This window comes from Microcaecilia unicolor, chromosome 3 (genome assembly GCF_901765095.1).
Source record: "Microcaecilia unicolor chromosome 3, aMicUni1.1, whole genome shotgun sequence".
NCBI lineage: Eukaryota > Metazoa > Chordata > Amphibia > Gymnophiona > Siphonopidae > Microcaecilia > Microcaecilia unicolor.
This window is the reverse complement of record NC_044033.1, coordinates 531278334-531296731: the sequence shown is the minus strand read 5'-3', so window position 1 is coordinate 531296731 and position 18398 is coordinate 531278334. Positions and strand designations below refer to the sequence as shown.

At 42.9% G+C, this 18398-nt stretch overlaps 1 protein-coding gene across 2 annotated transcripts in view; it reads left to right on the top strand.

Annotated features, from left to right (window-relative positions):
• Window positions 1–18398, top strand: part of REV3L (REV3 like, DNA directed polymerase zeta catalytic subunit) — a 567479-nt gene that overhangs the window by 238744 nt on the left and 310337 nt on the right. For both annotated transcript variants that reach the window (XM_030199216.1, XM_030199218.1), the window contains exon 12: window positions 13215–13357. In XM_030199216.1, the coding sequence (XP_030055076.1) occupies window positions 13215–13357 (143 nt within the window). The remainder of the gene's footprint in view (window positions 1–13214; window positions 13358–18398) is intronic.

Below are 18398 nucleotides of genomic sequence, written 5' to 3'. Positions count from 1 at the left end.
CCTGTCTGACATTGCTGCCAGGATGTCTCGCCGTCACCTGAAACTAAACCTGACCAAAACTGAACTTCTTACCTTTCCCCCTCCTCTTCCCTCATTCTCTCTCTCTCTGTGGATAATGCTGTCATCCTTCCTGTCTCGTCAGCTCCGTAACCTTGGGACCATCTTTGACTCCTCTCTCTCTTTCTCTGCACATATCCAGCAGACTGCTAAAATCTGTCATTTCTTTCACTATATCACCAAAATTAGTACTTTTCTTTCAGATCATACTACCAAAACCTTTTTCCACACTTATCGCCTTTCGCTTAGACTACTGCAACTTGCTTTTCACAGGTCTCCTATTATACCATCTCTCTCTCCTTCAGTCTGTTCAAAATTCTGCTGCACAACTTATATTTGCCAGTTGCTATGCTCATATTAGCCCTCTTCTCAAGTCATTTCTTTGGCTCACTATCCATTTCTGCATACAGTTCAAACTCCTCTTACAAACTTTCAAGTGCATTCACTCTGCAGCTCCTCAGTACCTCTCCACCTTTATCTCTCCCTGCACTCCTCCCCAGTTACTCTATTCTTTGGGTAAATATCTCTTATCTGTACCCTTCTTCTCCACTGCCAGATCCAGACTCTCATTCCTTTTATCTTGCTGCGCCATATGCCTGTAATAGACTTCCTGAGCCAGTTCATCAAGCTCAATCTCTGGCCATCTTCAAATCTAGGCTAAAAGCCCACCTTTTTAATGCTGCTTTTAACTCCTAACCCCTATTCACTAGTTCAGTACTGATGTCTTATGTTTATCTTTCCCACCTGAGTGGAGGAGTGGCCTAGTGGTTAGGGTGGTGGACTTTGGTCCTGAGGAACTGAGTTCGATTCCCACTTCAGGCACAGGCAGCTCCTTGTGACTCTGGGCAAGTCACTTAACCCTCCATTGCCCCATGTAAGCCGCATTGAATGGGAAAGCGCGGGGTACAAATGTAATAAAAAATAATAAAAAAACTCTTATTTGTCCTGTTTGTCCTGATTAGATTATAAGCTCTGTCAAGCAGGGACTCTCTCTTCATGTTCAAGTGTACAGCGCTGCGTACATCTAGTAGTGCTATAAAAATGATTAGTACTACTACTACTACTACTACTACTTAACATTTCTAGAGCGCTACTAGGGTTACGCAGCGCTGTACAATTTAACAAAGAGCAGCAGTAGTAGCATTGCCTGTACTCCAGTGCTTAGGGCCATCGGTCAATGACAGTGGCCCATCATTCGATTGGAGCTCCGGGCAGTGGCCAGGGCATTGAAGGCATTTCTGGTTCTGATACAAGGCAAGCCAATGTGGGTGCTTTCCAACAACACAACAGCAGTCACTTATTTCAGATGATAGGCAAGTGTAGTGCAGCTCTGGCGGCAGAGGCGAGCCAGCTTTGTGCATGGACAGAATTTCACTTGCTCCTGCTGTCAGTGGTTCACATTGTGCGCCATCTCAATTTGTAGGCTTAACATAGTTGGAACCAGCTGAATGGGAACTGTCTCCAACAGTGTTTCTCTACATCACAGAACGGTGGGGCATGCTGGCGATAGACCACTTGGCGACCCGGGCCAATATCAAAATAGCACTTTTTTTCAGCCGGGGTCCAGAGCTCGGGTCCAAAGGACTGGACTCACTGTTCCAGGCGTGGCCTGTGGAGGGCCTCCTGTATGTCTTTTTACCGTGGCCACTCAGTTCTTAAAGCTCTCTTGAGCAGGGACTGTCTTTTCTACATGTTAAATTGTGAAGCGCTGCGTACGACTGGTAGCGCTATAGAAATGATCTATAGTAGTAGTAGTTCTGCACTGGATCCAGTGACAACAGGGCCAGGCAATTCTTGTGGCTCCAGATTGACCCAGGCAGCTGTGGTATGTGGATCTTGGCCAGCTGCTTGTGAACGTCCCCTTGAGGCTGCTGCTGGTTCCGGATCTCCTGTGTCAGGGCCTGATACCCATGGGTGTGCTCTTCCACTTTGGTCTTACAGCTTGGCTCTTGAGCAGTCGCACTTGAGGAAAGGGTATGTGGATGGAATGATCACCACTCTGCTGGAGGTGTGTATGCTTTTGACGATGACGGCTTACGCCATGGTGCTTCGGGCAGGGAGTGTCTCTAATGGCTGCCTCCTTGCCGTGCACTCTGGCATTTTTTGCAAGAGGGTCTGACAAAAGGACTGGCGTGCAGCTCCCTCCAAGTGTAGGTGCCGACCCTAGCTTTTTCTGGGGCCATGTGGGGCATTCCTCGCTAGCCTCTCTTTCGGATATGGTGCGTTTTCTGATGGGGGTTAGCTGTCTCAACCCCCCCCCCCCCCCCCCCCCCCCCCCCGTGCCCACCTTGTCAGGACTGATGGCTTAATGTATCATTCAACTCTTTGCAGCTGGCTTCTTTTGAGATTTTGAAGACTGCGTCTTTGATGGATCTGACTCTTTAAGGCAGTGTTTCTTGTGGCTATGGCTTCGGTGTGTCATGTGTCGGGGTCATTTCCTATGGTTTTTGGATTCAGGTGTGACCATCCGGACGGTGCCTTCCTTCTTGCCTAAAGTGGTGGTGGTGTTCCACCTCAATCAACCTCCCTTTTTTCCTTCCTTTGTGGAAGAGGATTATCCAAGGGATTTTGCAGCTCTGCGGTGTTTGGACATCCACCGAGTGCTGCTTTGGTATCTCCAGGTGACGAATGAATTTCGTAGGTAGGACCATTTTTTTTGTGTTGGTTGCGGGTCCCAGGAAGGGTCTTGGTGCCTCTAAGGCGACTGTGACATGGTGAATCAAGGATGCAGTTGTCAGTTTATGTGCTAGCAGGTTGGCAGGCCCGGGGGGGGGGGGGGGGGGGGGGGGGGGGAGGGGGGATTGCGGGTGCATTCCACATGTGCTGTGGCTTTCTCCTGGGCAGAGTCGAGGATTTTTTCCCTGGAGGACATGTCAGACAGCCACTTGGGCCTCTCTACATTATTGTTTGGATATGACGCGAGGTTCGTTCCGGAGCAGCGATGCTGTCCGTGGGGGTCATCAAATCCCCCCCCCCCCCCCCCCCCAAACACACACACTTTTTTTTTTCTAGGGATTGTTTTGCTACATTCCACTTGTTCCTGGATTCATCTGCTGCTGATACTAAGGAAGGGAAATTAATAAATCCTAATAAATAAATGTCTTACCTGATAATTTTCTTTCCTTTAGTCACAGCAGATGAATCCAGCATCCCTCCCTATATGCTGTATTTCTTTTCTTGTTTTTTCTGTATGTAGGTTATTTTCACGCGCAAGATGACACCGCTTTCAATGATTACAAAAAAAATGGAGCAAAGAAAGATTAACGTAGCATTAGATAAGTGCTGGTTGAAGGCAATTGTACAAATCCACTTATTGCCTCGGATATACAGATAGCTGGGGAATAGTTGTCTGTGGCTTCAGCTTTGGGCTGGGATGTCAAGATGATTTGTTGTAGTGGCTGGAACAGAGGGTTGCAGAACAGCTCGAGGACCTAACAGGCCATCCTGGTGGGTGTGGGTGCCTTTGGGGCCTGTCTCGATGGGCTGCTTTGGTAGATGACATACTGACTTCCTTTTTTTTTTCTTTCATCTTTTTATTGAAAGTGTTTTAATTATACAAATAAAATAAGCAAAGAAATAAAAAGTAAAATGAATTAACAGTGGCTTCTCTTGAAATATTGGTACATAAGGTCATTACTCTTTAAACATTTTCAGTAAACACTATGAATATACATATTTAGTTATTGTTTTAAGAATCTAGACAAAAGGAATCTGAGACCAGATTTTTAAAATTGAGTTGACATTAAGATGCTTAAGGACTCCACCATTCATTAAAGCATAAATTTGAATTATTTTTCCAATTAGCGACAATAAGATGCAAAGCAACAGCTAACAATTTATTAAACAATTTCTTATCTGGGTCAGAGAGAATAATATCAGGATGAGAGGCTCGTAAAATTACAATTTCATATGAAATTGCTATATTCACAGGGAGATGAAAAGACACAATTGAGACCAAATTAAATGTCAATAACGTTTTTACAATAGAAAATCATATGAGCTTGAGTACCGTTGTTTTCATGGCAAGACCAACAGTTTGAAGTGACTTTCTTAACAATCTTCGCCAGACGAGCAGGGGTCCAATAGGTTCAATGTATTGTGAAGTAAGATGATTGAGATATTGCTGCTGATTTTGTAGGACATATGGATTTAGTAAAGAAAGTATACCAATCAAAGTCAGATGAGACAACGCACAGATCTTGCTCCCATGACAGTTTTATTGGAGCTACAATGTCAATATACAATTCTTGTAATTTTTTGTATAATAAAGATGCTTTCTTACGACCTGTGACAGTACTTTGACATAAGGAGATAAATTCAGAAGGAGATACTGAGAGAGAATTGGAGATTTGAAACGATGAAATATATTTATCAATGACTTTCCAGGCTTGTAATATAAGGAGACATGCAATAGAGATAAAGCTTCTGGAGATAATAGATTACCAGCCAAATATATATGAGATAACGACCATATATCTTTCTTTTTCCATTCATTTTTTTGACAATTTAATAAAGTAGAATTAAATCTAGAATTATACCGAAGAGAAATATCTTCCAAGGACACATTTCTGATATTAAGGCCAGATTTAAAGTCACGAATAGTAGAGGCAGAGGCTTTCAATAATCTAAGATGTTTTGCATGGGGATATGAATCCATATATGGGAGGAGATGTAAAGGATAGGGTTGAACCAATGCTATTTCAAATATGTGCCATCTTGGCATGAGATGAGATAAATCTCTTTTGAAACCACATTAGAGACTGTGCAAGTCTGAAAGCCATATGATATTTTCTAAAATCAGGAATGTTAAGACCACCTTTATCCTGAAGTAATTTAAGGTTTTTCAGAGCAATGCGGGGAGGTTTCTGTTTCCAAACGAGTTTATTTAATAGAGAATCTATTTTTTATATAGTGAGTTTGGGAAAAGGAGAGGAGTCATACTTAGAAAGTAATTTAACTTAGGAGTTAAAACCATCTTTATGGCTTCTATCCGTCCCCACCATGTAAGGTAAAGTGGGGACCATGAATTTAAAATTGAAGAAGTTAAGGAAATAACTTGGTCCTTAATGAGAGACATAGTCTTGTCAATTGAATTTGAATACCACATACCAAGGTGTTCGATTTTTTTTTTTAGGTTCCCAGGAAAACGGCAAATGAGATATCTGATGTTTATGTACATGAGTTTAAAGGCATTACAGCTGACTTAGACCAGCTAATTTTGTAACCAGATAAAGAAGAAAAAGATCCTATTACATCTAACATATTACTGAGAGAATTTGGTGTAGTGTACAGTAATATGTCATCAGCATGTATGGAGAGTTTAAACACCTCATCACCTAAAGATATTCCAGATATATTGGTATTATTTCTTATAGCTATGGCCAATGGGTCTAAGGTAATATTAAAAAGGAGAGGAGATAATGGGCATCCTTGTTTAGTGCCCCTTCTAAGATTGAAAAATTGAGAGTTAATTCCATTTACAGCAATTGAAGCCAAAGGATTATTATATAAAACTTTTACCATACTGACTTTCTGAGGAGCTAGCTGTGCTATGTAGAAGTCTTGATCTCTGTCTCCACCTGCTGGTAGACATAACCCACTTGTCCCTGAATTCATCTGCTGTGACTAAAGGGAAAGAAGAAGTCTGTGATCTCTACCTCTACCCTACTGGTAGACAAACACAACTCACTTGTTCCTATAGTTATCTGCTGTGACTAAAGGAAAGAAAATTATCAGGTAAGACATAACTTTCCCTTCTTCTATGGGACTCTGCATGATCAGTACAAGGTCTTGCTGTTTGGCTTGGCTTCGGCGCCTCAAGTCTTCACAAAATGCCTGGTAGTGGTAGCTGCAGCACTCCGCAAGTGGTGCATACATGACTTTTCCTAACTTGATGACTGGTTAATCAAGGCAGCATCTTGAGAGGCAGCACATACTTCAGTTCTGTCCATCATACATTTCTTAGAACTCCTCTGGTTTGTGACCCCAAATAGCATCTTCAGCCCGTTCAGACCTTACAGTTCATCAGGACTCTCTTAGACACTACTCAAGGTCGAGCCTTCCTCCCTTAACTGAGAGCAGACAACATAATGCATGTCTCCGCCTATATATATATATATATATATATATATATATAAAGCCAGATTGAGCATGCCATGAGTGGGAAAGCGCGGGGTACAAATGTAACAAAACAAACAAACAAACATATATCCAGATCTGCCCAATTATCAACATGTCAAATGCTCCACCTACTCAGCCACATGGCTTCAGTGGTCCATGTAACACCATTGGATCATCTCCATGTCTGAATGCCTCAGTGGGCTTACTGTTCTGTGGTCTCAAGCCACAAGATTGTTCTCAGCTCATAGTCAAGTTAATCCACAGCTCCACCACTCTATAGTGGTTGGATGGTTCCCCAGAATCTCACCCGGGGACTTTTGTTTCAGCCCCTTCCACATCATAATGTCCTCACCACGGTTGCCTGCTAGTTAGGTTGGGGGCTCATTTCAGTGGCCTCCATACACAAATCTCTTGGTCCCCAAAGGAATCTCCTTAGAACAACATGCTTCTCCCGTATTTGTTCCAGAATCTATGTTCCCACCATGTAGCCCCAGATGCCTTCCTGCTCCATTAGTTATCGTCCAATTAGCCATTGAGGTTAGACCCTTTTTCAACCCTTATAATTTAGAACAATAGGCCCATCCTCCAGCCAGACCCTCACTCTCTATCCTAATGCCTTGGGTTTTGATGACATAGACTTACATTCCTTAAATCTTCAAGAGGGTTTCTCTAGGATAATCCTAGCCTCTAGGAAACCTTCGATTCAGAAATGTTACCATTTCAATTGGAGAAAGTTTTCCCTCTGGAGTACATAAGTATTTCCACACTGGGACAGACCAAAGGTCCATGAAGCCCAGCATCCTGTTTCCAACGGTGGCCAATCCACATCACAAATACCTGGCAAGATCCCACTGCACTCGACCCTGCTAAATTCTCTCTTATGGAGTACCTCCTCCATCTTTCTAATTCTGGACTCAAAACTAACTCGAGTACACCTGAGTGCCATTAGTTCTTTCCACACTAGGGTTGATTATATGCCAGTTTCTGTTTGTCCCTTGTTTGATTCATGAAGTAAGCCTGTCAAACCACCTCTGGTGGTGTGGGATCTCAGATGTCAACCTAACAGCTCTCATGAAACCTCCATTTAAACTACTACACGCCTTTTCTCTAAAGTTTCTCATGTATAAAGTACTGTTCTTAGTAGCACTTTTGCCAGGAGAGTAAGCGAACTTGAAGCCCTGGTGGTAGAGCCACCTTAAACCAGGTTAGGTTGTATCATGTCAGGGTTGTTCTCCAAACCCTCCCCAAATTCCTCCCTAAAGTGGTATTTCAGTTCGACCTCAGTTAGTCCATTATGCTTCCTGTCATCTTCCCTAAGCCACACTCTCATCCTGGACAAGCAGCACTGCATACTTTTAGACTGCAAGCATGTATTGTCTGGAGCATCCAAAACCTCATAGGAAGTCCTCCCAGCTTTTTATACCCTTTGACCCTAACCGATTAAGGATTCCCATCACCAAAAGTACTATCTTAACTTAGCTAGTTAACTGTATCTCCTAGAAGTATATTTGGCCGTGTCACAGTTCACAATGTAAGAGCCATAGCGGCTTCAGTAGCCCGTTTCCACTCTGCCTCCATTGAAGAAATTTGCACGGTGGCAACGTAGTCTTCTCTTCACACCTTCAATTCTCACTACTGTCTGGAGCAGAATTCTATGTGGGATAGCTGGTTTATGCAAGCAGTCCTTCAAAATCTTTTTACTCCTTGAATGCCAACTCCACCCTCTGGTCCTTTATTTTCACTTGGCTCACTTTATCCTTAGTTGCCAAGATTATAATTACATTTGTGAACCTGGCAGCTAGTGACTCCCACCTGTGAGAATGTCATGCTTACTTGTCCTCGGATAAAGCTAAGTTACTTTCCTGAAGCAAGTGTTCTCGGAGGACAGCAGGCATATATTCTCACAGCCCTCCCGCCTCCCCTTGGAGTTGTCATCTTAGCTTTAGCATTATACTGCTGGTCCCTCGTTCAAGTGTTGGGTGGGAAGGCAGCCACAAATGTACGATGGGGGCATTGCCTCAAAGTTTTAAAGTGACAGTGCACTATTTATTTATTTGTAGCATTTATACCCCGCTCTTTCCCGCTCAGTAGCAGGTTCAGTGCGGCTTACAATGTATGGTACCAAGTATCACAGAGATAATACAATTGTATAGGGTAGGACAAAGGAAGAGATGGGGGGGGGGAGTGAGGTAAGGGTAGTGTTAGTGGTGTGGATTGGGTTTGTGAAATTAAGTTGGGTCATTTGGATAGGCTTGTTTGAAGAGGTAAGTTTTCAGTAGCTTTCGGAAGGGTAGGTGTTCTTTGGTTGTTCGGATGTGTCTTGGTATGGCGTTCCAGAGTTGGCTGCCTATAACGGAGAAGTTGGATGCATAGTAGGTTTTGTATTTGAGACCTTTGCAATTGGGGAGGTGAAGATTGAGATATGTTCGAGAAGATTTGGACCCGTTCCTGGCTGGGAGATCGATCAAACTTGTCATGTAACTTGGAGCGTCTCCATGGAGGATCTTGTGAATTAATGTGTGGACTACGAAATTTATTCGTTCTTTGATAGGGGAGCCAGTGGAGTTTTTCATGGAGTGGTGTTGCACTTTCAAATCGTGATTTGCCAAAAATGAGTCTGGCTGCTGTGTTTTGAGCGGTTTGGAGTTTTTTCAGGATTTGGGCTTTGCAACCAATGAAGATACTGTTGCACTAGTCGGCGTGGGTGAGTACTGTGGATTGTACCAGATTGCGGAAAGTTTTGGGGGGGAGGAAAGGTTTGATTCTTTTCAGTACCCACATCATGTTGAACATCTTCTTCGTCATGGCTTTTGCATGAGTTTCTAAAGTTAGGTGGTTGTCTAGCGTTACTCCTAGGATTTTTAGATTGTCGGATATTGGGATTATAACGTTGGGGGTGATCAGGGTGGTAGGGAGTGGAGTGTTGTGATGAGAGGATTAAGCATTGAGTTTTTTCTTTGTTCAGTTTCATCTTGACGGCGTTAGCCCAGGAGGCTAGAATGTTCATACCAGTGATTATTTTCTCTTTCTTCAAGGTTAGATTGGAAAGGGATGAATATGGTGATGTCATTAACATAGATGAAGGGGTTTAGGCCAAATTTGGATAGGGATTTAGCCAGAGGAATCATCATAAGGTTAAAGAGGATCGGGGATAGAGGCAATCCTTGAGGGACTCCGCATTTTGATGACCACGCAGACGATATTGTTGAGGTTGATTTGACTTGATAAGATCTGGTGGTGATGAAACTTTTTATCCACTTAATGATGTTTCCGCCGATCTCTAGTTTGTCCAGTAATTTTATGAGAATGTCGTGGTCTACCTTGTCAAATGCGCTGGATAGGTCGAATTGCAGAAGAAGTATTTTGTTGCTAGTTGAAATTTCTTGTTTGAACTGGGATATTAGGGTGAGTAGAACTGTTTCTGTGCTGTGTGCAGGTCGAAAACCCGATTGTGATTCATGTAGTATGGAGAACTTTTGTATGAATTCGTTAAGTTGTGAGGTCACTCTATTTTCCGTCAGCTTGGTTAGAAGAGGGATGGAGGCCACAGGTCGATAGTTGGTGATGTCTTTCGTAGGTTTCTTGGGGTTTTTCGGTAGTGGTGTGAGTAGAATATTACCGTGTTCTGAGGGGAAGGAGCCTTGTTGAAATAGGAAATTTAGGTGGGTGGTAAGGTCCGTAATGAATCGTGCTGGGGCATTTTTCATTAGATAGTTGGGGCATGGGTCCAGGTGACAGTGAGATTTGGAGAGTTTGGATAGTGCTGTGGATACTTCCTTAGTGTTGAGGGGGGGGTGAAATTTGTCCAGTAGCGGTCTGCCGGGATCTCTACTAGGTCGGGGTCCATTTCGTCAAGGAAGATATCGATGTTGTCGTCATCCTGGGGGATTGTGTTGCACAGATTAATGATTTTATCGTTGAAGTATTTAGCCTACTGGTCGGCGGATGGACAATTTGAAGGTGAGGTTGTTATTGGATTCATGTTCAGAAGATTCTTTATAATTTTGTATTTTTTTTATGTCTGTTCCGGTGGCTGTGATTTGTTTTGTGTAGTATGATCTTTTGGCTCGTTTGATGTCATTCTTGTATTTCTTTTGTGTTTGTTTCCACGCATTCAGGGTGAGATCGTCTTTTGACTTGCTCCAAGTTTTTTTCTAGTTTCCTGGTTTGTTTCTTTAGGTTTTTTAGTTCCTCGTTGAACCAGGGTGAGGGTTTTTTCTTTGTGTGTAGAGTTTTAGAGTGTAGCGGAGCGATTTCATCTAGAATAAGTTTCCATCTGTGGTCCCATTCCGCTAGGAAGTGATTTGAGTTTGGATCTGTTGACCAGTTGTTGTCATAGATTTGTTGCCAGAAGGTGTCCTTATCAATTCATCCTCTGGTGTTGATTGTTATGGGGTCAGGTGGTTTGGGTTGGTCTTTTTTTCGCCAATGTATGGATAGCGTCGCTTTGTGGTGATCGGACCAGGGGGAAGCGGCCCAGCGGATGTCTGGTAAGAGGAAGTTTTGATCTGTGGAATGTTTGTGTGTGATGATGTCGAGTGAGTGGCCTTTAATGTGGGTTGGTTCTGTTGGAGGAAGTTTGAAATCACATAGTTGTAGGAAGTCTTTACATTCCTGGGTGTGGGCGGAATTGGAGTCTTCTAAATGGAGGTTTAGGTCTCCTAATAGCAGTATATTGGGGTTGTTGACACATGCATTTGATATAAAGTCCATGAATGTGGTTTGATTATTATTCCAGTTGTTGGGAGGTCTGTAGAACAGTATTCAGGTTAGCTGTTCGTGTAGCATGGGGCTATGTAGTTTTATAGAGGCAGTTTCAAGTTGATTTGAAATGGGTTCTGCAATGAAAGTAAGATCTGTAGATGAGAGCGATTCCCCCACCTCTTTTGTCTTTCCTGGGCCAGTGTGTTATTTTGTGGCTCGGAGGACATAGTTCGTTTATGATAGGATCTTCTGAGTTACGGATCCAGGTTTCTGTGATGAAAAGCAGGTCAAGGTTGTCTGAGGTGATCCAGTCTGTGATGATTTCGCTTTTATTTACCACTGACCTTGCATTGATATATCCTATTCGGACAGATAAATGTGGATCGACAGTTTGAAGAGATGGGTGGATTTGGATGAGTTGTCTTATTTTAGGTGTATTGGGATTGTGTGGGATTGTTTCTGTGTTTGAGGATGGTATTCTGGATGTTGGAGGGTTTCTGTGGTTATTGTTGGGTTGTAAGGGAGTAGGTATTATGTGAGCGCTTGGGTTGTATTGAGGGAATGGCGTCATGTTGAGTTCGTGTGAGGGGGTTTTGAGAGTTGCGTAAGTTGTAGTGAGTGAATGGATGGAGATAATTATTTTCAAGAGGATCATGCTGGTGAGATATTTAGGTTGGATAGTAAGTGTATGTGGATTGGTAGGGCAACATATCAATATGTCAACATACATACAATTGAAAGATGGTACTGTAAATATGAAACAACTGAATTATTACATTTAAGTACAGCTATGTTATGTTAGCAAGGCAATATCGACAGATAATATCAGCAAGGTGGTAGTCGTGAGGTTAGATAACTGAGTTAATACCTTGTAGTACCGTTATATTAGGTTATTAAGGCAGTATCAACTGATAAAATCAGTGGTGAGCCCTAATGGTGAGAAATCGAAGACGGGCAGAGTCCACAGTCTTGTACTGGGCTGCACCAGAGAAATGCCAGGAGTTAAATGGAGACTCTGGGCTGGAATTGGGCAGCTCCAGGAGAAAGATGCCTGGGTAGATGCAGTTCTGACGACCAAAAACTCCGAGGATTGGCTCCCACAGTTAGAAAAGTCACACGTCGGTGGGCAGCGAAATGAAAAACAAAAGAAAAAGAAAATAATAATAAAAATGGAAAGCCGAGCAAGAGCTCACCTGCAGTCAGAGCCTCCCACAAGCTAGGTCCCCGAAGACCGCAAGGTCCGATTCCCTTTACTCTGGTCCACAGTGTCAGTCACATGGGGGTGAGGCCCGGCAGTTTAGTTCTCCCTCTTTACTGCAGGCCAGTTGCTCTCTCGGTCCCTATTAAGTTGCCGGATACACAGCAGCAGCTGCAGGACATAAACTATGGCAGTGTCCACACCTGGCTCTGCAGATGACGTCACCCATATATGAGAATACATGCTTCTGTCCTCGGAGAACACTTTACTTTGTTGCAAAGCTTTGTGGTATGATATGTGAAGGGAGCAGTGCTGGTTGTGATTTAAATATGGAATCTTTTGGGTGCATTTACCAAAGAACGTGGAATACAAGAAAGGAAAACTACAAAAGCTGTCTGTGATATGGAGTGATAACATACATAGCTTGCAAGTGTCACACTGTTTAGCTGGTAACTGGGCCATATTTGTGGCAGTGTAGGCAAGAATAACTGGGCAGGCTGACTTGACCCAGTTGCTCTTTTTGGTATCTGCTATATTTCTGTAGTGCTGCCTCAGCCTTCAACAAGGAATTGCTGCTGACAGCATTCCTCCTCTCTCGGCCATTTATTACATAGCTCTGCGGACCCAAAGACAGATGATTAGCTATTGTTGAGATCACAATGGCAAGTTTGTTGAGAAGCTGGGCCCAGCACTGATCTCTTGGCACATAAGCTTGGAACAGCAGGTTGCCTGGAGTTATCCAAGCACTGCAGAAGATATTGACCTTTTCACTGCTGTTAGAGCCTGGCTGAAGCCAGAATTTTCATTTCTACTGAAACCAAATCTGCAACTGAAATTGACCTTAGGATGCCCTGGTGGTCTAGCAATCTCTTCGGGGGCAGGAACGAACCCCACTTATTCTTGTCCCATACTGCTGCTCTGACGCAATGGCTGCCAGGTCCTCCCATGGCAGTGTTAAGTCTGCCACAGGTGGTTCTGGCAGCTGTTGTTTGTTCCTGCCCCCAAAGAGGCCACTAGACCACCAGGGCTTCTTCCTAAGGTAGGCCAGGGTGGGATGGGGAGGAAGTGACTTATTCTGTTGCATATATGCAAGTTGGACTTTATTCTGATCAGTACTGTTCTTTCTTTTGTCTAGACCACCTGGAAACAATACAAATGAAGTTTGGAGTGAGGAAGAGGAGGATTCTTCAGAAGACGAGATGCAATGGAGTGGTAGTAATTTAAGTTTGGCTAACCTTTCTATACCACAATTAGATGGCACTGCTGATGAAAATAGTGGTAAGTAACCTTTGAAAGTACAAACAGGAGCAAATGAGATGGCTAAAAAATAAACATTTGGGAGTTAAATTTATAAGCCTTTTTTGCATGTAAAATGATATTTTTCCCACAGAAGTATAGGCACAGGGCCCAATATTCAAGAGCCTAACTGGTCAGGAGTTAAACCCTGCTGAGCTGACCATCCGCAAATATTCAACAAGTTTTGCCATTGAATATTACCTCTTATCGCTGCAAAACTGTCTGGTTAGTAACAGGTGATCTGGGAGAAGAGCTTGGGTGGAGCCAGCACTTGACCAGTTAGCAGTGATATTCTAATCTAACATAGGACTTAATTAGTCATGAAATCCTTATATAGGTCTTATGCAACTTAGGAGAAAAAACAACAATGTGGAAAAACAGAACATAAAAACAAATATTATATAATTAAAATTAATCGAATAAAAGTGTTTTCAGGCGCTTATGAAAAAGCATATAGTTAGGACAACAGGCTCTCCTAACTTTATCTGCCAAGGCCACCAGACACTGGTTAACTGGCCCGGCACTGAATATCCAGGATTAATCCAGCCCGTGGATTACATGCTATGTGTCGGTAGCATATGCTTCTGTGCATGTGCTTTTATGGCTCATGCATATATGTATTTCAGGGGGCAGAGCTAGAGATAATGTTTATCAGTAGACACCTGCCTCACAGCAGGTATAACTTTGTGCAACATCTTCCAGAAAGGCTATTTTATAGAGAGACATAGGTGCAAATGTTCCTTATATTAAAAAAATTATATATACACCTATCTATATAAAATATATAAAAGAGTAAAAAAAAAATTGGGGGGGGGGGGGGGGGGGGTAATCAGATGCAAAGATAACATTTGCCACAAAATACTCCCCTCCTGTCATCTTTAATATAACCAAACTTTTCATACTATACTACTGAAGATCTATTCATATGCAGAAAGCATTTTGAAAAAGTTTTTAAATCTAAGGAGGAATATTTCTCCTTTCTCCTTCAAAAAGACTGTAATCCGGCATGGCTATTTGAACTCCTGTGTCAGGTAACTAATTTTTCTCAGGCTTGCTCTACCAGCACTAATCTCCATCTTAATGACGTTGATATAGCCTTCTTTAAAAAAAAAAAAAAAAAGCCTTAGATGTGTGTGCAACATTGCCTTCATCATCGTTATCTGAATCTGTATCAACCCTTGTAGTTCTCCAAGGACAAGAAGGACATTGTTTCTCACATATGGGTGACATCATCTGACTGCATCCATTGTAAATGCTACCCAGTGTTCTTGAAATTTTTAGAAGCCTTTGGCAGCATCACACTGCGCATGAACGAGTGTCTTCCCACCCAGTGTGAGCATGTGGGACCAGCAGTCTTCGATTTTCCACAGAACAGAGAAGTTGCATTCTATTTTATTTATTTACTAGCCGTTAAGCCTGTAAAAACGGGTGAGATTTCCAGCTACCCTTCTCGCCGCCGCTCCCTCCCCCCTCCGTGCCGGGCCCCCTGCACTGACCTGACAGCGCCTCTCACCTCCGTGTGAAAGCGCTGCAGGCAGCAGCAGATCGCTCTGCTGCCTGCAGCGCTTCCACACGGAGGTGAGAGGCGCTGTCAGGTCAGTGCAGGGGGCCCAATGCGCAGGAGGGCGGGAGCGGCGGCGAGAAGGGTAGCTGGAAATCTCACCCGTTTTTACAGGCTTAACGGCTAGTAAATAAATAAAATAGAATGCAACTTCTCTGTTCTGTGGAAAATCGAAGACTGCTGATGTTCGTTTCCAGGTGGCAGCGTCCGACAGTGACTCCGACTCCGTTTCCCTCTCTGTTCCACCCTCTGACTTCATCACGTCTTGACGCGAGGGCGGGACAGAGAGGGAAGTCTCTACTGCGCATTTGCAGGTGAGTCGGTCACTTGCCGTTTATATGTTTGATTTATTGTGACATTTATATCCCACGGTATCCCAAATATACTTGAGTTCAATGTGGCTTACAATAAATAAAACAACAACAGGCAATATTTACAGTACCATAAACAAAATATCAAGCAAGAGCACAGTAGCACAAATAATAAACCATTGATGGCCAGTTACAATCTAACACACTCCTTCAATAGGTAGACCAGCCTTTTGCAAAATACCAAGTAATCAGGCTGACCCTTGATTGCCATTGGCAGTGAGTTCCACCACTTAGCACCTTGGTGTTTAAAGTCTGCAGAGTGAACCAACTTGTTTCCTACTCTATTGCAATCTGGAAGATCAAGTCTAAGGTAGTCCCTAGAATCACAGGTTATATTGCGTAAGGAAACAGCTATTAAGGGCTGCATCTAATCCCGGGTCATACCATATAATAATTGAAAGACAAAAACACCTCAGCTCATCAAACTTCCTACATTAAATACAAAACAACTTACGCAGCCGGCTTCTCCTACATAAGTGCACAACTATGGAATGGGCTCCCAAAAGCTGTGAAAACAATCCACGAGCACTTGAACTTCAGGAAATCACTAAAAACCAACCTCTTCAAAAAGGCCTACCCCAACGACCCCACGTAACCCTCTTCACCTACCAACACAGCATGACTATGATCGAACAGGACAACATGCAATCTTCATCCATTCCGACCCTCCACTTATACCTCATATGATCACTATACAACTTTGTATTTGTTATCCACTGACTGGGCAAACGCCTCTGACGGCACTATGTAAGCCACATTGAGCCTGCAAATAGGTGGGAAAATGTGGGGTACAAATGCAACAAATAAATATTATTTTCAAGTACCTTCCCTCACGGTACATAGGGGTTTTTTCTTCATATTTTTTTTTCCTTGTCCTACCCTATACCTCCTTTTATTTACTTAGGGTTATTGGCAAGTTTAAGTATTCTTTATTTTTCTTCGAAGCTCCTGAGGCCTGCTTAGGCCTGAGCATTGGTCAGGGTAGTTTTCATTTTTAGTACAGAGATCTCATCATTTCTCATAATTAAGCTCTTTGATTTCCCTCAATGTTGCAGAAAACTCCCAGTGGTTTTAACATAACATAAGAGTAGCCGTACTGGGTCAGACCAATGGTCCATTTAGCCCAGTATCCTGTTTTCCAAACAGTGGCCAAGCCAGGTCATAAGTACCTGGCAGAAACCCAAATCGTGGCAAAACTCCAGACTATAAATCCCAGGGCAAACAGTTGCTTCCCGTGTCTGTCTCAATAGCAGACTATGGACTTTTCCTCCAGGAATTTGTCCAGACCTTTTTTTAAACCCAGATACGCTAATCGCTGTACCACCTCCTCTGGCAAAGAGTTCCAGAGCTTAACTTTTCGTTGAGTGAAAAAATATTTCCTCCTACTTGTTTTAAAAGTATGTCCATGTAACTTCCTCAAGTGTCCCCCTAGTCTTTGTACTTTTGGAACGGGGATATCCCAATCAACATGTGGCAATTAAAATTCAATGCAAAGTGATGCATTTAGGGAGTCAAAATCCATGGGAGACATATGTGTTAGGTGGTGAGAGTCTGATATGTACAGACGGGGAGAGGGATCTTGGGGTGGTAGTATCTGAGGATCTGAAGGTGACGAAACAGTGTGACAAGGCAGTGGCCGTAGCCAGAAGGTTGCTAGGCTGTATAGAGAGAGGTGTGACCAGCAGATGAAAGGAGGTGTTGATGCCCCTGTATAAGTTGTTGGTGAGGCCCCACCTGGATTATTGTGTTCAGTTTTGGAGGCCGTATCTTGCTAAGGATGTAAAAAGAATTGAAGCTGTGCAAGGAAAAGCTACAAAAAAGGTATGGGATTTGCGTTACAAGACGAATAAGGAGAGACTTGCTGACCTGATCATGTATACCCTGGAGGAAAGGAGAAACAGGAGTGATATGATACAGATGTTCAAATATTTGAAAGGTATTAATCTGCAAATGAACCTTTTCCAGAGATGGGAAGGCGGTAGAACTAGAGGACATGAAATGAGATTGAAGGGGGGCAGACTCAAGAAAAATGTCAGGAAGTATTTTTTCACAGAGAGAGTGGTGGATATTTGGAATGCCCTCCCGCGGGAGGTGGTGGAGATGAAAACAGTAACGGAATTCAAAAATGTGTGGGATAAACATAAAGCAATCCTGTTCAGAAGGAATGGATCCTCAGAAGCTTAGCGGAGATTGGGTGGCAGTGCTGGTGATTGGGAGGCGGGGCTAGTACTAGGCAGACTTCTATGGTCTGTGCCCTGAAAATGGTAGATACAAATCAAGGTCAGGTATACACATAAAGTAGCACATAAGAGTTTATCTTGTTGGGCAGACTGGATGGACCGTACAGGTCTTTCTCTGCCGTCATCTACTTTGTTACTATGTAGTAGTACTTCCCTTTTCATAGCTTTATTTTCTTTGTCTTTAATTAAATCTCTGTTTACTTCTGTGTCACACCATTGTAAATACATTTGCTGTTCCCTCTTTCCAGATTGACCAACAGTGGCTTTTCTGTATCCCATAAGTCCTACAATTTTATGGCTTTTAATATTATCTTTAACATATAATGCCACTTCCCCTCCCTTTCTTTCTACCCTGTCTTTGCTGAACAGGTTATAGCCTGGTTATAGTTATATCCTAGTCATGGCTCTTTGTGAACCTTGTCCCCACTACACATTATTTACCATAATATAGGCATTAGTATAACTGCTTTTCAGATGTTGCCTCTTTTTCTCCTTTGTGTAGAGATATTTAATATTTCAGTTTCCTGAAGGCTTATACTTACCTGGGGGCTTTGATCATCCAGCCCTAACAGTTCTAGTTTAAAGCCGCCTTCAGTAGGTCAGCCAGTCTGCTGCTGAAGCAGAGCTTTTGTGTATAGAGAATCATTTGTTGCCACTGATCCTATCACAGTCTATATAGATTCTAAAACTTCTGAAAGTAATGAGTGAATCATGAAGTAGATACCCACTGAAGAAATTCTGGAAGACAAATAAATGTAGTACTCCATTCTGACATAAAATCACCAGTGGGTGCTACAGCATCACTGTGTTGAGTATGGACATCAGTAAATAGGCTTCAGGATGAACCATCT